At 39.8% G+C, this 20,120-nt stretch overlaps 2 protein-coding genes across 8 annotated transcripts in view; one reads left to right on the top strand and one right to left on the bottom strand.

Moving 5' to 3' along the window:
* The window catches only part of Clca2 (chloride channel accessory 2), a 54,458-nt gene extending 53,373 nt beyond the window's left edge, over positions 1-1,085 (bottom strand). The window contains exons 1-2 of the mRNA XM_045138683.1: positions 1,006-1,085; positions 471-919 (exon numbers count right to left, since the gene is read on the bottom strand). Of these exons, the coding sequence (XP_044994618.1) occupies positions 471-919; positions 1,006-1,085 (529 nt within the window). The remainder of the gene's footprint in view (positions 1-470; positions 920-1,005) is intronic.
* Positions 556-20,120, top strand: part of Odf2l (outer dense fiber of sperm tails 2 like) — a 41,672-nt gene continuing 22,107 nt past the window's right edge. For 2 of the 7 annotated variants that reach the window (XM_045138686.1, XM_045138684.1), the window contains exons 1-8: positions 557-794; positions 8,934-9,106; positions 12,330-12,462; positions 13,280-13,408; positions 14,710-14,772; positions 14,902-14,973; positions 15,494-15,610; positions 19,798-19,983. In XM_045138686.1, the coding sequence (XP_044994621.1) occupies positions 8,994-9,106; positions 12,330-12,462; positions 13,280-13,408; positions 14,710-14,772; positions 14,902-14,973; positions 15,494-15,610; positions 19,798-19,983 (813 nt within the window). In that variant the 5' untranslated portion in view covers positions 557-794; positions 8,934-8,993. Of the gene's footprint in view, positions 795-8,933; positions 9,107-12,329; positions 12,463-13,279; positions 13,409-14,709; positions 14,773-14,901; positions 14,974-15,493; positions 15,611-19,797; positions 19,984-20,120 lie in introns of all 7 variants that reach the window. The other 5 variants (XM_045138689.1, XM_045138690.1, XM_045138685.1 and 2 more) reach the window with 5 other exon arrangements.

Raw genomic sequence — 20,120 nt, 5'->3', positions numbered from 1 at the left:
GCCTTGTTTTGCTTGTTCAGTTTATAAACCCTATCAGCTGCCCATAGGACAAATACACTATCCATCGCTCTCCCTTAACAGGAAAGCTCATGATGCCCAGGGAAAGGTCGCAGGTGAACAATACCAAACATGCTGGGCATGTGGCTTTACTGGGTACTTGAAAATCGAACCCAGCCCGTTAAGCTTTGCAAGCCAGCACCTTTAACCTTTGAGCCATCTCTCCAGCCCCGAAACAGTTTTTTCCAATCAAGTTGCTATAGATTTTTTCAAAATTTTCCGTTAGAAAGTCTAACTGCATGAAACTCGGAATTGGTCTTTATTGCCCGGTCCGTCGAGGGCAGTTAAGTCGTTAGGTAGCTACACACAAAGGAAAAAAAAAAAAGTTAAAAAAAAAAACAAACCCAAAAAACCCCCACAAATCACCAGAGAGACCCAGGCAGAAGCAAGCGCTCTCAGGCCCCGCCTCCTACTCCCAGTCCCGCCAATAGCAGCCAGCGGCGCGTTAGGGTCCCCGAGCCCGGGCCAATCAGCTGCGCGGGCGGCCGCTGGAAGGGGCGCGTCGACCGTTGCCAGAGAAGCCATTCTCCGGTTACCAGCCCCGCTCGGCGCCTTCGCATCTCGGCCGGCGCTTTCGTCCACCGCGGGCCGCTCGGGAGACTCGCTTGACCTCCCGACATCGGGCCTCCCTCGCCTCCCGCCCACTGGCCTGCCCGGCTCTTCCCGCTCCCTCCTAGCCGGTCCCGGGCGGGGCAGCTGCACGGCGAGAGGCAGACTCCGCCGACGTCTCGGCCATTGTAGGTAGCGGCGGCCGCGGATGACGTCACGGCGACGTGCCGAGCGCCCCTGCTGGGAGGGGGCGGGGTCTGTGCGGGAAGCGTGGCCGCCCCTGGGCGATGGCCCCGGGCGACCCCTTAGAGGCCTGGGAGAGAGGGGAGGGAAGGCGACCCGGAAGTGAAGCCCTTCTCCCGCGCCCTTCCGGAATGGGATTTCCCTAGATGCCCAGGCGGTCTGCTTTTCTTAGGGGGATGGCGGCCTCGCTGGTTCTCCTGCCAGGGGTCTGGTCCCTGGGCCTTCAGGGGGATCATAGCTCGAGGAGGGCTTGGGCCGGAAGCCCAGCCTTTGAGTCCCTCTCCCGACCAGAAAGGTTGCTTAATCCTAAAACCGTCACTTAAGCGCCACCATATTGCATCTCAGTTCGTGGGGTAGCCTCAGGAAATAATTCCTTGTCCAGAATTCCATCCTGGTGCAGCCTCACCGGACACCCCTGCAGTGTGTGATTGGCATAGCGTGGGCGGTGCTAGGTGTCAATGTGCGTTCAATCCTAGCAGCTGTGTGGTCTTGAGAAGGACTATAACCTTCCTACTGGCCTTCTGTTGCATTCTCTGAAAAATGAGCGTAACAGTCATCACTTTAGTGTGGCCGTGATAAACGACAATAAAGGGCCATAGAATATATAGATGGCTAGCGTGAGGTGCCTGTTCATTCAGCAGTCATAACTAACTCCTGGCTGGTGTTGGGAGTGAAGCCTAACTTCCCCTCTTACTTGCTGCCTTGTAGTTTTCAATTACTTGAGTGAATGAGGTTCTTGGAGTAGTTTTAAGACTATCTTGGTTATGATTGAAGGAATAAACCTCAGGAAGCCTATCTGCTTTTAAAATTTGGCTTTCAGTATAAATGTGTTGAGTTTTAACAACTAGGTATTCATGTTTTGCTTTTTGTTCCTGCTAATTCTGCAACTGATGTGTATTAATAGGTTAGTTTTTGTTTTACAAGCACCTCAAGATAATGAGAAAATGGCTTTGTTTATCTTCATTGATCTATATGAATGTATTGATCTATATAAATGAATGATATTTAGTGTGAGTTTTGAAATAACATATATCTCTGGGCAAGCTTCTCTTGGGGCCCCATAATTGCACCCCTCCCATCTCTTGCTAAAAATACTTGATTTATTATTACCTTGATTTTGATTAGTAAAGATTCTGCAAAACAGAGCTCAAAAAGTTTTTGTAAAATTGGTTCTATTCAACTCAGGCCTGCAAATAATTTTAGGAATGGCCGGTTGTATTAAGATGGTCATTTATAAAGAAAAAAACAGATTGAAAAATTTACAGAGAAGACCTACCTAGTGAGAAAACCTGTCGTATAAAATAGGCCTTTAAATGCCATTTCTTCATTCCGTGATAATCCCTATGGCTAGGTTAGGAGCATCCTGAGGAAACCAAGGCCCAATGTGGTTGCTGGTTAATTGTCAGGTGGCTGGTCCTGTTTGATTTGTTGCCTCTGGGTATGCCAGGAAGATTGCATTGTGTTCAGTTAACTTCTAATAGCTTTTTTTCTCCTCCAGCCTCAGCTCTTGGTCTTCTTTCCTGTCTGTGGTTCTGCTGCCCTTCTTCCTGCTCTGGTTGCTCTGTCAGACTGTTCAGGTGTCAGCCAGCCAGCTACCTTGCTGCTTTCACAGCATGGCCTGTGGACTAGTCAGTTTGTTCTTGCTACCAGTGCTGTTCAGCTGCCCTCTGCCATTTTTACCACACTGCTGTCTTTGCTGCTGCTTATGCCCTAGTGAAAGTAGACATTTGTTTATTGAGATAGGATCTGATGTAGCTCGTGATGGCTTTCACTTCACTGTGCAGCAAAGGATAGTTTTGCACTGGTTGTTGAGTATAATGTTTTGAACCTGGGGAGATAGCACAGCCGTCTTACCAAGTGAGCTTGAGAGCCTGCTTACATAGCTGGAGCAGGGATGTTCAGACCAATCACAGCTCTCTCACATACACATAAAGGTTTGTGTACACATGGATCACAGTATACCTCACATTCCAGTGGAGTTTTGTGTTTTCATCAATCATAACCTCACCTCACAGCAGCCCCTTTGCTGGATCACCAGGGGAAGTTCTTCCCTTCTGGGCTAGGCAAATATGGATGTTCAGTCATTGAGTTCATTAAGGCAGATGGTCTGATAGAAACTGTTTGAAATCGCCCTGGCTGAGAAGACACCTTTAGAAGTCAGGATAGCTACCTGTGATGTGTAGTTTTTTCAAGGTGACCATGGAGTGTTCTAGATGGCTGGTGCAGGTGGAGGGGGACTGTTTGACTGACAGTCTTTTTGCTCAAGGGTACCAAAGAAACAACAGAGTTCAGTAGCTGCTAATAATAATATCTTAAGTGGCTGGAGAGATAGCTCAGAGGTTAAGGTACCTGTTTGCAAAGTCCAACAACCCAGGTTTGGTTCCCCAGTACCCATGTAAAGCCAGCTGCACTAAGTGGCACATTCATCTGGAGTTTGTTTGCTTTAGCAGGGGGCTTTGGTGTGTCCATTCTCATTCTCTCTCTGTGTTAAATAATAAATATTTAAAAAACAAAGAATATAACTTGGGCCGGGCGTGGTGGTACACACCTTTAATCCCAGCACTGGTGAGGCAGAGGTAGGAGGATCACTGAGAGTTTGAGGCCACCCTGAGACTACATAGTGAATTCCAGGTTAGCCTGAGCTAGCATGAGACCTTCCCTCAGTAAACAAACAAACAAACAACAAACAAGTGAAAAAAATTTAACCTGAACAGTGATTTTTAACAATGTTTAATACCAGTCCAGTGTGCCAACAGACTGGCTTTTACTTAAGTGAGAAAGCAAGAGTGAGTGCACATGTGTAACCTTGTGCGCTTTGTCACCTTGTGCATCTGGCTTATGTGGGACCTGGAGAGTCAGACATAGGCCTTTAGGCTTCACAGGCAAGAACCTTAACTGCTAAGCCATCTCTCCAGCCCCTGAACAGTGATTTTAACAATGTTAATACCAGTCCAGAATGCCTGGGAGAGGTGGAGCCCCTCCTCTGCCTCATAGTGACCACTGTTCCATTTCATTCTATTCTGAGGTTGACCTTTCAGGCTCTACAGCAGATTGAGAGAGTGGTATTTGATTGCCCTTGCCAGTGTTGGACCTGCACCCAGAATGCCATTTCTTCTGTTTGTTAGGAGCACAGTTTTTCTGTAGGACCCAGCTGAGATCCCAGTTCTCTGGGCTGTTTTCCAGGATTGGGCCAGTGGGCATTATTATCTGTCCTACAGGCTTTTGTGGTATGTTGTGAATTCCCTGGAACAGCTTCTTGTACTTTGGATGTTAGTAGTCTGTCACTGTGTTCTTAGGTCGGTGGTCTGTCTCCCTGCGGCTCTACCTTACTCATTCCTCATTTCCTTCTATGGAAACAGCTTCCATCTTTTGAGTACAAATTGGAGTGTTATTAAATGGTACTAATAAATTATGAACACTATTAAAATCTGGCTGAATTCAGGCAAGTTTGTATGTTACTTAATGCTATGTAGATTTTTATGCTTATTTACATTTTAGCTTCCTTTGTCTTTTAGTTCACAACTGAATCCCACAAATTCTTCGTAATCTTACATAAGATCTTAACCATTCCATGCCTTGGTTTTCTTACCTGAATTTGTGGATTTTAATAGCAACCTTTTAAAGCTTTTTGTGAAATGCTGTTTCCAAGGTATAGTAATCCGTTCCGTGTTGCAGGGATGAACATCCAAACCAGCCACAGCTTGTGGGCTGAGGGAATTTATCTCAGGCGTGCAGATTCGGGGGACGCTCCACCAGTGGTGGAAGGAGCTGCTTCCGTGGATCCAAACAGAGAGAAACCACCAAACAGCCAGCAAGCACCACAAGCAGCAAGCACCGCCCTGCAGCAAGCACGGTCCCCAGCGCTCAAACCTCTCTGCATGCCTTTGCGCTGGAATTTATATCTGCCCCCAGACACATCTTTGGGCTCGACCCCAGGATCAAACCCCCAGTGACACCTCCTCCAGCCAGGTGGCTGCAAGCCCAAGTTACAAACTTAATAAAACATGCAAGTTTGGACTGCAGACATAGCTTAGTAGTTAAGGTGCTTGCCTGCAAAGACAAAGGACTCAAGTTCAATTCCCCAGTACTCATGTAAAGCTAGATGCACAGGGTGGCACATGTGTCAGGAGTTTGCAGTGGCTACAGTTCATGTCATGCCCAGATCTCATCTGCCTGCCCCTCACTGGCTCTCTCTCTCAAATAAATAATATTAAAAATAAAACACCTGAGTCTTTGGGGGACATATATTCAGACCACCACATGTCAGTCACTGTTTTGTCAGAGGCAGCAATAGTGATGAGTGGGGCTGGAGAGAGAGCTTAGCTGTTAAGCTCTTGCCTGTGAAGCCTAAGGACCCCAGTTCGAGGCTCGGTTCCCCAGGTCCCACGTTAGCCAGATGCACAAGGGGGCGCACGCGTCTGGAGTTCGTTTGCAGTGGCTGAAAGCCCTGGCGCGCCCATTCTCTCTCTCTCCCTCTATGTGTCTTTCTCTCTGTGTCTGTAGCTCTCAAAAAAAAAAAAAATAGTGATGAGTGATTGAGCTCTACATGGTATTCTTCATTTCGAAAGTTTCCTGACGGGGGAAAATGGTTTGGTTCCTCAAATGTAAACATCTGAGAAGCTAGCCTGTCCTGCCCATTGTATTGGGTAATTATTGAGGCTAGAAGGAGACAGGTATGATATTTGCCTCAGAATTAGTATCAGCTTTAAAAGAAAACTAGAATATGAGCACTTAATGGAGCAATCGATTCTATATTATCTGCCTTTAAAATTTCTATTAGATTGTTTAGGATTCTTGATGGGCTGTGGATCAGGGCAGTGGTTTGGGAAAGAAGGGGAGCTTGGGCCAAAGTACATCTCCTGTGGTTACAGACCAGCTTCTCTTGCTGTCAGCATTTCTCCTGTGTAGTCCTGCTAGGGCTCAACCTTTAATTCCTCCTTATTCACTGAATTGGTTACTTTCCCTCTCAGATCATTTTTACTCTTTGTCTAGTGACAAGTTTCCCATGATTTTTTTTTTTTTTTTAAGAATGGAGCCTAAAAAACTACACAGTCACCTCTTTAGTAAATGTTTGGCTACATTCCAGAATATTCTGAGGAAAAGTAGAATTCCTGCATGTACTTTTGTTCCTTGTTGAGTATTTCATGGGGAGTGCTTTTAGACGAAGCTTTGTGTTTTTGTTTGAAGCCGATGACATTTTTTAAAAAGAATTTTAGTTTTTGGCAAAACAAAAATCTGCAACATTTGTATGTTTTTCTCTCTAGAGAGATTGGAGTTTGTTAAACAAGTATTAATTTGTCTAATACTGGTTCGTTCCCTTGACGTGATGGCAGTGCCTGACCTTTCCTCTAGTCACAGAGGTCCCTGTCCCCGAGCTGCCCTCTCCCGGGTGCTTGTTGGCCAGCATGGAGAATGGAAGAGCGATTCTGGCTACATCAGCACCCCGTGAACGTCTGTGTCGCTACACAAGAGGTTCGGCAGTGGAGAATTTTAAGTCACTGATCTTTAAGAGCGTGATATTAAACAAGTGCAGAACACGTGTCTTTGCTTCATCACTAGCAAGTTGTACAAAAACACAGCACATTTGTCAACTGGCAACATATTCCATGTAATTGAAAGCAGTTTATTGTAAAACATCTGGGTTTTTGTACATTAATACATTTGGTTGACTAAAATGAGAGCACATATTATAAAGCCAGGCATTTATGCTAAAGAAAAGTATTTCATTTTTCTTCAGCATACACCTGTTTTGAAAGGCTACAGAATTGTCTCAACACAAAAATAGTAATAAAGTGCTCATAATCATGTGAATAGTCTTTATCTTGGAGATTAAAGTATTGATAATTCCTATGACAATATTGGAGGTTCACACAGTTCTCTTGTGTTTTGATCGATCTGTAATAATGATAGCATTTTAGAATGTTGCACTAGAGGTTATCATTAGAACTTCATTTTTACAATGTGTTAATATTGTTTACCACTTAAGACAGTTACAATTATAGGTGATGAAACTGAGCAACTTTGCTTTGTATTTTTGCCTTGTATTAAACACATTAGAGTAGTGTATATGGGTGCCAATAGGCCACAAAGCCGTGTAAGAATTCATTTAAAATACTGATGCCAAATTGGACCTTGCTTCAGGAAGTATTTCCCCAAAGTAGAAGAACTCTATCCTCTTACATTGTTTTAAAAATTTATTTTATTTATTTTTATTTATGAGATAGATAGATAGATAGATAGATGGATGGATGAGAGAGGGAGAGGGAGAAGGAGAGAGAGAGAGAGAAATGGGCACATCAGGGCCTCCAGACACTGCAAATGAACTCCAGATGTATGGGGCTACCCTGTGCATCTGGATTGTGTGGGTACTGGGGAATTGAACCTGGGTCCTTTGGCTCTGCAGGTTAGTGCTTTAACCACTGAGCCTTCTCTTCCAGCCCCTGCTTTAAGTTTTTATTCTAAATATATAGTTTTCATTTTATCCCCCAAATGGTGAATCATAGGATGAATAAGTAAATAGCAACAATCTATTACATCCATTAATAACTCTAAGATTAACATGTGTTCCAGTTATTACTTAATTTTGCAAGGCTTGTAGTGTTTAAGTTCAACTATAAATAAGCCCTTTTTGTTGAGTCTCTAATCTATGAAGACAAGTAAAGAGATAAACTCTGGGTTTGAGAGCCTGTAGCTATTACAGCCAAGTAAATCCATGGATTGGCTGTGAGTTACACACAGTAGAGTCCTCTCTACCCTTAGTTTGGTTTTTATTTAGATTTTTTGTACTTGCATATTTTACATTCTTCTGGTCTATAAATGTCTTGAGGTATTACATTACTATAATAATAGATGTTGGGTAATACAGCAACAAGAGATCCAAGAGGACCATCTAAGGCCAGCTATAGGTTATTTTGTAGTTCCTTTTGGATTTCAGCTACTAGTTATACATCTCTGTGGTATATAGAAACTTCAGACCAAAGTCAGTGAATCTTTTTATACATGCTTTGGGAGATTTATGAATTGTGTATTAAACACGGTGAATGGTTTTCAGTGTGTAACTTCACATCTACCTAAATAATGGAAATTCTTGAGTAGAATGTACTTTTAAATTTAGAAATAAAAACCAAAACATAAATATATGAAAACAATGTTCCTTGAAAATAACCTTTGATCTTATATAAGCGTAAATGAAGATAGGGAGACACCTTACCAAATATAATTAGAGTTCTATAAACAGAGCCTCAAAATTGCCAAGGCTCTAACTCATTACTTAAAATGGGAAAGTTTTGAAGAAATCATAAGCATGCACATTTTTTTTTAAATGGCATCTCCAGGCTTGACTGAAAACAGATCCCTTGGTAAAGTTTGGAAGCGCTGTCATTTATCTATTTTTTTTTTTTCAAGGTAGGATCTCACTCTAGTCCAGGCTGACCTGGAAGTCACTATGTCATGTTAGGGTGGCCTCGAACTCACGGTGATCCTCCTACCTCTGCCTCCCAAGTGCTGGGATTAAAGGCATACGCCTCCACGTCTGACTTATATTTATTCTTTTATTATTACCAAAGAATGTTTTAGACTGAGCATGGATCGGGGACAGATCTGTTTTAAAAATAATAGCCTCTTCTCTCTGAAGTTATTACTGCTCAGTGCTTTACAAGATATGTTGAGTTTCTATAGTTTTATGCATAAATAACCTGTTTCTGAACTCAACATGCCTGATGGACTAGAGCCAATGTTAGCTAACTCATGATTTGTCTCTGTATTTCCTAATCCTATTGGAGGATAGATTTATTGTGATTCTTCAACAGATGGACTGATAATGATTTCTATTCCTTAATTTTTATGTTGAAAACAAATAGCAAGCCTTATAGAAACTTGGGAATTAGTAATTAATACAAATACATTACATTTGTATATTATTTTGAGTTACTATAGCATGTTATAGCAGCATTTGTATTTCTGATTTTTTTGTGTTGGAGATGGTTTGTACACATCACTAGGATCTTTATATTACCTCAGAGTACTGACAGAAAAAAAAGAATCTACACTGAGATGGTGAGATTAATAACTAAAATGTTTTCTAGCTTTTAGCTTCTGTGGAGAAATTGTTGCTGAAGTGACCTACACTGCAATTTACTACATTAATGGAGAAACCTAGAAGAGATGGAAGTCATTCAGAGGAACTCTTTTCACATCTTGAAAGTTCCCCAAAGAGGGAACATTTGCCACAGTGTGCCAGTGAACATCACCTCAGCAGGTATTCTCATTATCAGGGGAACTCTAGTTCCCTGATTTCAGAGTGTCATGTTATGTCTATAGCCTTTTTGTACCTTATCTGAATAAAACTTAGTATTCTTTTAAAAATATTTTTATTTATTAAGGTAAGGTTTCAATCTAGCCCAGACTGACTTGGGACTCACTCTATACCCCAAACTGGCCTTGTACCCACAGCAATCCTCTTACCTCAAACTCCCGATTACTGGGATTATCAGCCTGAGCCATCATGCCTGACTTGCAGTATTTTTTCAAGAAGTTTCTTTTCTAGGGTTGGGGAGATAGATCAGTTGGTAAAGTGTTCATTTTGCAAGCATAAGGACCTGACCTGGATCCCTGGAAACATGTGAAAGACTAGGTGGTGTGGTGCATGCTTGAACTCCCAGCACTGTTGAGGTGGAGAGAAATGCATTCCTGCGACTATCTGGCCAGCGAGTTCAGCCTACTTAGCAAGTTTTCCAGGCCCGTCAGATACCCTGTCTCAAACAAAGGTAGAAGAGCAACACTTGAGGTTGTACTCTATCCTTTATATAGACACACACACTCCTGCACACATATCTGCACATATACAAACTTGCATCCATATACAGAGACGCTACAAAAGAATAAATTTAGTATTCATTAAAACATTTAGTGTGATTGCAAATGTACACATTTAGCAGAATTTAGAAAAGTCTCTCTCTCTCTCTCTCTGTGTGTGTGTGTGTGTGTGTGTGTGTGTGTACACATGTGCATGTGGAAACCTGAGGTTAATGTCAGGTGTCTTCCTCTATTGCTGTTCACAAGTTTTGAAATATGGTCTCTCAGTGAAACTGGTGCTGATGGAGCCAGTGTAGCTCTCCTTGTCTCCACCTCCCCAGTACTGGGATTGCATCTACCTCCGCACCCAGTTTTTACATGGCTTCTAGGGATCCAATCTCAGGTCCTCCTATTTGCATGGTGTAGCAGACAGCTTCAGGTTCGCTGAGATGAACTTCCAGACCAGGCACAGTTATGGAGGAAGGGATATTTATTGAAGCTTACAGATCCAGGGGAAGTTCCATAATGTCAGAAGAAGCTAGCCTGCCTTCACAGGTCCAAGCAGGGAGAGAGAGAAGCACAAGCCTAAAAGCCAAAAGCCAAAAGCCACACAGCGCACTTAAGGAACTCCAGCTAGGCACACTTTGCATATCTTTATATTGAAATCAGAAACCCATAACCACAACTTAAGATCCACCCAGTGACATTGCCTCCAGCCAGGTAGCCAGCAGATGCAAGCTACAAACAACCGAATATATTGGGGGCCATCTATTCTGTTCAAACCACCACACATGGCAAGTATTTTATCAACTCTTCTTGTTTTGCTTTTTTGAGACAGGACCTCACTGAATCCCAGGCTGGTGTTGAACTCATGATTTTATTTTTCTTAGCCTTGTGCTCTGAGATTACAGGTGTGTTATCATACTTGCCTTAGGTTTTGAATCTTAATGAGAACAGTTAAAAATGAAGACCCATTCTATTAAAATTTGCATGGTAATTTTTTTTGTTTTGTTTTTCAAGGTAGGGTCTCATTCTAGCTCAGGATGACCTGGAATTCACTATGTAGTCTTAGGGTGGCCTTTGACTCACAGTGATCCTCCTACCTCTGCCTCCCAAGTGCTGGAATTAAAGGCGTGCACCACCATGCCTGGCTAGTAAATATTTTTGACTGTAGTAAATGACGTATAAATAATATGGAATGTTGGAATAATAGTTAATGTGTACTAGTACACTGTTACTTGTTATATCACCATATAACAAATGCTACTTACATTTGACTCCTTTAGAATAGGAAATTTGCTTATTCATAACATGAATCATTATCCCCACAGTGACAATCTTAAAATACCATCATTCTCATGGATAGTGAATTCCAGCTCTTAGTTTTAATATTTATAAATGAAAATTATATTTTATTGTAACTGTTGACTTTTGCCTATGGTTTTTAATGAGACACATTTGTCACTTATCTTTCATAATATTAGTCCTTTATTTTAACACACAATGCTGTCTTTCACTTGGAATTTTATTTATAAATATTGAAAAACCTATATAGAATTCTATTTCAAATAGCTTGTGATTACATAAAAGTGTGAGTGAAAAAACTCAAATTTTAAAAACTATTTTTATTTATTTATTTATGAGAGAGAGAGAGAGAGAGAAAATGGGCCTGCCAGGGCCCTGAATTTCAACATTTTTGAACCTTATTTTCACTCAGAGCTCTCCTTGATGTTAATGGTATTGGTGAGATGTTTCTTAAGAACATCTTTCAATGAAAACCTTGTAGTCAAGAGGCAGACTTGGCCTGTTCCCTTCAGCACATGTCCAAAACACAGAATGATCCTACTAAACATGCCGTCTTCACCAACTACTTGGTCACACTCCATGACCCTTTGTTCCTGGGAGCTAAAGAAAAAGTGCTATATCTATATTCCTGAGTTAGTTTTAAGAGTTTTGACTACTCTATTCCATACATTTTTGGGTGTATATAGATAAAGTCAGGTCAAGACTGCCTTGTGGCTGAGGGAAGCTATGACAAGTGTCCTGAATCATGACTGAAAACTGAGAAAAATACCATACATAATCCATGATGGCATTGAGGTTAACATAATTGAGAAGGCAGATACTGTCTGTCCTGTTCCAAGTGGCAATGTATACTCAAAAGTTGGACATAAAGGGTTTTTAGACTCCTGGAAAGCGTTAGATTTCGTGTTCCATTTAGCTGATCCATTTCCTTGGAGGAAGCTTTTGTGAAGGACAGTGAACTCCATGGGAAGGCTTGGGATACGAGCAAGAAAAAGTAAAGGTGGACAGAAAGAAGGAATAGATATGTGCATGTCCACACAACTCATTTTTATAAACCAAAAAGGGAATAGTGAGTAATTATTAAACATAGCATGGTCAAACACTACTCTTCATGATTTTGTGTTTTAACTATCTTAACAATTCAAGAGGTTTTCTTTTACAGTGTATAGAATATATTGAAGAACTGTGCAAGTATAGAAAAAATATATACATTTTCAGTGACAAGTTACTTATACGTTACTGTCATATATTTACAGTTTATTATTTTGTACTCTACAGTCCTGTGATATTTGGCCTAATGTCATGTACATATGCTTATATGTATAAACAGTATAAACAGCTTATATGACAGATTTAACTTCTATTTGTGTATTTGTAATTAGCCTTAAACAGGTCATGCTGAATGAAGACCTTGGACTGAAGGCAACCCTGAAGGAGGCCGAGTTGGCATCCTGTTCTGTGGAGTTACTTCTGCCATTATTTAAGAACACTGTTGAAGACATCAGTTTAGAAAATGTGAGTTATTTGCCTTGTAAATAGCTAGTGACATGTGAAACTACTGCAATATTCAGAATATATTAACTGAAGTCTCAAATCTAAATCTTTGTAGAGGTGCCCACATGTGGGTATTTAGTACTTAAATTGAGGTTTATAAGTGTCTTTATTCCTGTGACTAACTGAAGTTATTCTTTTCCTAAGAGACAATCTCAGTTGTGTACCCAATAAGAGGCCAAGTTGGAAAACATTTGACCTTACTTGGCCTTGAACCAGAGAATGAGCTTTTCTCCAGAGTGGATTTGAAACTAAAATCTCCTGAGAGATGAAGTGTATCTGCTTTCCATAGAGCTTTTTGGAGTAGAAAACTCTTTTACACCTTCAGTATATTAGTGCTGGCTTTAGGAGAGGGGTTGGGGAGATACTGTAGTGGCTCAAGGCACATGCTTGCAAAGGCTACTAGTCTGAGTGTGATTCCCCAATACCTATGTAAAGCCAGCTGCACAAAGTGGCACATGTCAAGTTGTTTGCAGTGGTTAGAGGTCCTGACACACCTATACTGTCTCTCTTCAATAAATAAATAAATAATTTTTTTAAAAGTTTGCTTTGGGGATAAGTAGATTATGTTACATAACTTTTAATTAGAATACCATAATACTTTTGGAGTTTAGTCCTTATTTTTACTTAATTTTAATTTGGTGTACCATGTATCAACTCCTATTTAGTGTTGATAAAGTTGGCAAGTCTTACTAGTACTATACTAGAAAAATTATTCGTTGATAATTTCTTTTATAAAATTTTGTTTACAAATGTATCCCTGGTTCTTTTATTTTGTTAGGTTAATCTTTTTGCATCTAATTTGAAGAAGATTTCTGAACAGAAGGAAATATTAACAAAAGAATTAGATACTTTTAATCGTGTTAAAGTAGCCTTAGAGCATCTCCTTAGGGAAACAGACTACAAACAGGTAACGCATCGACACTGTACACTGGTCAGGAGGGATTTCCCACTTGAAGTATATGTTATTTCTTTAGGTGTGAAAATTAAAATATTGGTGTATTGAAATGGAAGAATACTTTGAATTTTTGTATAAATGTTAATCACTATACTCCTACTTTTTATGTTTCACAAACTCTTAGGACATAAAAACAGATTGTTTTGTAAAAAGTATGTTATTTACTGTCCCAAATCTTTCACTGTTTGCTTACTTTATTTAGCTAATTATTAAAAAATAAATTTATATGGCTTAAACTCTTAGGTACATCAGTTACACATGTGTTCCTTTTCAAAAGAAAAACAATTGGGCTGGACAGATGGCTTATTGGTTAAGTGCCTGTGAAGCCTAAGGATCCCAGTTCAAGGCTAGATTCTCCAGGACCCATGTAAGCCAGATGTAGACGGTGGCACATGCATCTAGAGTTTGTTTTCAGTGGCTGGAGACCCTGGTGTACCCATTCTCTCCTATCTGTCTGCCTCTTTCTCTGTCTGTCTGTCTCTCTCAAATAAGTAAATAAAAATAAACAAAAACATTAACTGATATATAAAACATAAAAATTTTATGTATTGTGGGGGTTTTGTAACATTTTGGTGCATTTATATATATATTGTATAACGTCTAAACATAAGTATCTCTTCATATATCATTTTTATTTATTTATTTATTTATTTGAGAGCAACAGACACAGAGAGAAAGACAAATAGAGGGAGAGAGAAAGAATGGGTGCGCCAGGGCTTCCAGCCTCTGCAAACGAACTCCAGACGCGTGCGCCCCCTTGTGCATCTGGCTAACGTGGGACCTGGGGAACCGAGCCTCGAACTGGGGTCCTTAGGCTTCACAGGCAAGCGCTTAACCGCTAAGCCATTTCTCCAGCCCTTCATATATCATTTTTATAGTGAAATTTTTCAAAGTCCTTTCTTCTGCCTTTTGAAATGCACATTAAATTATTGCCTAGAGTTGCCCTCCTTTGAAGTAGCACAGCATGACTTCTTGATCCTCTAAAATTGAATTTCTGATGACCAACATTCCCTCCCAGCTACTCCTCTTGACCTTTAGTCACCAGAGATCTACCCTCAGCTTCATGATATCAACTTTTCTATTCCACAAAATGATGTCAAGCACTGAGTGGAAATCTTAGCAGTGCCCACCTCAGGAGAAGTCTGCCCTGTGCATAGTAGCTGTCCACGGGCAGCTTTGGGTGATGTTTGTTCTTTCGCCTTCTTAGTAGAGAGATGTGGTTGTGAACACTAATCTACATCCTCTCTCCCTAGGCAGGAGACAATTTACCCAGCATGTTGTTAAAGAATCTAACTGACAATGAAAGTGAAAACACTGTAAGTTTTTTCCTCTTGGAATCTATTCTTTCTGACATTTTTGCTTATTCTTACATTGCTTGCTTTTAGTTGGCTAGCAAATTCCTCCAAGTTATAAAATTTCTAATTCTTATATTATGTTTACTGAAGAATCTTAAGCAGAAGTTACTTGAAAAGGAGACCTATATCCAAGAACTTTCAAGTTTATTTCACAATGAAAAGGTAAACAATTTTGAGCTTTTGTGCAAGGTCTTCATATTTTCTTAATACTGATTCTCTTCCTTTTCTCTCATCTTATTCCCATATCTTCAGAAATTAACATGATAAGATCCTTCTTTTGACAGATTGAAGTATTTCAGTATTAACCTATTAAATAAATATAGCATATATAACCAAGTGGGCTTGGTTTTTGCTGTGTGGCCGTAGTCGCTACAAATTAGATGTGGCATAAACTTGTATTTGGATTTGGGGAGAAATTAAACAATCTTCTTTGTAAAAGCCTTTAGGATATATCTACAGTTTTATTTAGGGGGATAGATGGGAAGTTTTTAAAGGAGAAAGTTATTCATTAAAATATGTGACAAGAGAAAACTTCTTAGCTTTACACTCAGTCCATTAGTTGTGGGCAGTAGTGTTTGAGAAATCAAACTTTGCTTCTTCAGCATTTTGTATTGTGTCTGATGTGGGATAAAGATGGAGGGGGTATGGCATGTAACATTTTCTTTTTTCTTCTCTGTTATAGGAAAATGCTTTGAAAGCAAACCGTTTTTCTCAATCAGTAAAAGTAGTACATGATCGACTACAGCTCCAAATTCAAAAAAGGGAAGCTGAGAATAATCAGCTTAAAGAATATATAAAGGTAATAAGTACTTGTTTTGATACTTAAGTGATAGAACTAATGAAAGAGTCTAAAGGTATCCCTTCTTGTAGAATACAGTGATAGCAAAATCATTTAATTTTAGTGTTTTCATGGGACACATATACTGAATGTAGATCTTAACAATAAGTTTCTGGCCTTTCTAAAAATTTAGGTCCCAATTCTAATGTAAAAATGCATTGTATTTTTAGTATCAATCCAGAAGATTTTATGGAGATGGAATTCCTTTAAAAATCTTTCTCATAGTATAGTTAATTTATGTTCATTGTAGACATTTTTATAAAATATAAAAAATATAAGGATAAAACAGCTTGAAAACACCAAGATTATTGTTAACATTGTAGCGTATATTATTCTGGTCTTTTTTCTTCATCTATACAGACTTACATTACGTATTTCACAGATACTTAACAAGCAGTCTGTAAATTTCTTTCTTTAAAGGCATGATAATTTAAAAATCAGTTAACCTCATTTTGTTATTCAGACTATTAAGTGATTCCCTTTCTAACAGTACAATTAACAATTAACAGTACAATTAGTTAAAAGAAATATATGGCCTGGTCATAGTCACTTTGAGGTCAGAATTTGAGTATACATTCCTCTATCACAACCTGACTGGACCTACTGGGTCCCGTCATTATTTTTGCCAAAAGGAAAGCAGCAGCGTTCCCTCCCCCTCTTTTAGAGACTTCAGAATCAAACCCATTAAATGTGAGATTCTGTTTGCTTTATGGTGCTGATTCAGCAGTTGTCAGCAGCTTGGAACATCTTCAGGTGGGTGTCGTGGTTTTCCCTTCCGTGACAAAAGCCTTTTCTGCTTCTTGAGGGCTTTGAGCAGGTGTACAGAGGATGTAAATTGCCCTTTGTTCCCAGTACCTGCTCTTTTCGCCACCTTTCCTACACGTCCCCAGCCCGTTGCCTGGGTGTGCTGCCGCACAGCAGGCGGCCCAGGCCAGTGCTGTGATCTCACCCATCTGTCACAGGTCATCTACCACAGACTGCCTAGTGCATTGTGCTCATGTCTTCATATATCACTTGGGAAGGTGCTGAAAATTTTAAAATGAAATATTGATTGCTTTAAGGGAGGTAATTTTAACACTTTTTATATCCTTCACCATTTGGAGGAAGAACACAAGGCTAAAGTCCAAAGCTTTGGCCATGACGTTCTGTTCTAATGCTCCGAGCTTCACACTGCAGGGAAGCTGTTGCAGCTACTCATTCTCTGAGCAAGCTCCTTCGGCCGCGGCCGTCCCGACGTGCAGCCTGCGCGCTCTTCTGCTCCCCGCTGATACGGACACTTCAGCAACGTACACGATGCGTAATAAGGGCAGCTCCACAGTGTATTTCTTTGACTTTAGAGTTAACAAGTTTTGTGTTTTAAGAGTAAAAACAGTAAATTCATTTATGTTGTTGAGTCAGTTTGTGACATCGTAAGATACTTAGAACCAGTTCTTTTTCAAATCTTTGTTATGTAGCAATTATGTTATACTAATTTTGGAAAATATAGAAATAATTGTCTACATGGTAGTATATATGTTTGGAAATCAGAAAAGACCAATAATCAACCTTAAATATGTGTTCATTCATTTGGAAAATGACTGAGGATTTATTTTGAAACTATAAAAATAATTTCATATATAATAATATCAGTACATTCATGTTAATAGATTGTGGGTTTGATAAAACTAGTGAGAAAATATAGTTTCACTTAAACAGATTTTTTTTTGTATTCATGTGTAAAAAGCAAACAACCATTTAGATAATTGAGACCTTTATTGTATGAACATATTGCATCTTGGTCATACTCCTATTGAATTATAGTCTTGTTCCCTCCCTCCTGCCCCAGTTCCACTTTTCACCTTTCATGGGGAAAAGGTTTATAATTAAATACATGAACTACTCGTGGTATGATGGTGACACCTTGTGGCTTTTTATAGGAATGACACTGTATTTTCTGTGAGCTGTTCCTTTTATGTGGATTTAATATTTTGCTAGTGCTCCCCCCCTAGGTATTATAGTATTTTGTGGAATTTTTTCCATTTATTCCTAAGATATATTTTTAAAGACATTTAAAGAATGTCTGCTGCTGCTTATTTTACCTACTCAAAGAGTTAAGATTTAAAGATAGACATAAATTTGAATTTTAGAGGAAGCTAAGGAGCATAGTTTTTTTTTTGATCATAGAAATTAAGTAAAAAAGCTCAATCTTTTTTTTTTCTTCTCTCAATCTCTTTTTTTACTTTACTTTTTATTTATTTATTTTCAAGGAGGGGGGTTATGGGTGCACCAGGGCCTCTGGCTACTGCAAACAAACTTCAGATGCGTGTACCACTTTGTGCATCTGGCTTTATGTGGGTACAGGGGAGTCGAACCCGGGTTGTTAGGCATTGCAAGCAAGCACCTTAACCACTGAGCAATCTCTGCAGTCTTGTGACTCCATTGATGTTGGTTTTTAATTAAAATTACTGTCAGATTCTGTAATAATTTCAGATTCTTTTCAATGTGATATACATAGTTTTTAAAGTGTCAAAGCATGTCTTTATATTCTCAGATACTTAATCCTCCACTACTTAATTTGACAAGGAAATGTAGGACTTGTTGCACTAAATCAGATCTCGCTACCTAGGCTAGTACTTTGCTCCTCACTGTGTTACTGAGCACCAGGTCAGGGAATTGGTCATGCTAATTACTGCCATCATACTCAGTGATTACAAGCCTGTCCTCTGACATCTTTTGAGCCATTTTGGCAGATTTACTATTATTGTTATCAGTGTGTGTATATGTGTGTGTGTGTAGGCATGAGTGTGCTACTGCACTCATGTGGAGGTGAGAAGACAGCCTTTTGGTGTTGGTCCTTTCCTTCTGCCTTGTTTGAAACAGGATCTCTCTTGTTTTGTTTCTGGGAAGGCCAAACTAGCTGCCATGAATGTGAGAATTCTCACTCGCATCGCCTGCTCTGTGGTTTGTGGGGTTACAGAAGCGGCACTGCTTTGCATTCAGCTTTATGAGGCTGCCCGGATCTGAACTCCGGGTGGAAGGGCTTGCAGAGCAAGGGTCTGTGACCACTGAGCAATCTTTCCAGCCCCCATTTTAGCAGTTTGTATGGATGATAGTCATTAATTTATCAAAATATGTTTGATCCTGAAGTCAATCACTGCTTTCATAAATTTACCACTAATTGGGTAAAGCAGTACTTTTAAAAAGTTATTTTATTCATTTGAAAAAAGAAGAAGTTAGAGAATGGGTGTGCTAGGGCTTTCATCCGCTGCAGGCAAACTCCGGAAGCATGCGCCCCTTTGTGCATCTGGCTTATATGGCTCCTGGGGAATCAAACCTGGGTTGTTTGGCTTTGCAGGCAAGAGGCTTAACTACTAAGCCATCTTCTTGCCCTAAAACAATACCTTTGTTATCCTTATCTTTGTATGAAATACGAGGGCATGCCTCCTAATTGCCATCATTAAGTCTTGTTAAATAAGTCTATATATCTCATCTTTCCTTCCTATAGCTCTTGATCACACCTTCTCCAACCAACCTTTAAGTCTATATTGAGGAGCAATAATGCTTTTGGTGAGCTGCCAGTTCTTTCCAAGCTTTAAAGGCCTGTGATTTGGATCATTTCCACTTTGCTTATTCTTTTTATTTATTTTATTAAAAACTATTTATTTATTTGCACAAAAATGTGTATGTATATGTGTGTATGGGGATCCCAGGTTCCCTTGCTGCTGCAAATGAACGTCCATCCAGCTTTATATGGCTGGCTGGGGAATTGAACTTGGGCTGTCAGGATTTGCAAGTAAGCATCTTTAACTACTGACCCATCTCCCAAGTCCCCTCATTGATGCTTTTTAAACAAGTACTGTGGACCATATTTTTTGTCCTATCCCTGGAGTCTTAAAGAAGTTGGTATTTTTTTTTTTTACCATAATCACCATATTAGTCTCTTTAATCATAATGGTAGCCTTATTATATGTAGGATTAAATATTTTCCATTTGTATTCTTCCTGTTACAAAGAAGCATTAGCAAAATCATGGTTTATACTGATTTTTTTAAATTAATTTTACCATTGGTTGTTTTAGATAAAATCTGTGTGGACGATGATATACATGCTTTTATGGTATTTACACAAACAGCAGACTTCTGAAGTAATATGCTTTTACCATGTTTTTAGAGCTTAGAAATCAAAATAGCCAAATGGAACTTGCAGTTGAAAGCAAATAAGCAGGAGGCCGGGACCATGAGGGAAGCGAGTCGCCAAAAAACTGCCGCTCTGAAGAAAGCATCCAGAGCTTACAAGCAAAGGCTCCGGCATTGCACTGGGGACATTGAGCACCTCACTGCCCAAATTCGGCATCAGGTGGGTGCACACATTCTTTTCATAAGCTATACTTTAAGTTCTTAGTTATGGAGTTAATGTCATACTTACAGTAATAGTCCTGCCACTGACACTGTGGAAACCTTACTCATATTTCTTGCTTTAGACTTTTATTTTGA

This window comes from Jaculus jaculus, chromosome 19 (assembly GCF_020740685.1).
Source record: "Jaculus jaculus isolate mJacJac1 chromosome 19, mJacJac1.mat.Y.cur, whole genome shotgun sequence".
Taxonomy (NCBI): Eukaryota; Metazoa; Chordata; class Mammalia; order Rodentia; family Dipodidae; genus Jaculus; species Jaculus jaculus.
Note: the sequence above shows the minus strand (reverse complement) of the source record. Positions and strands in the feature narration are given on the sequence as shown.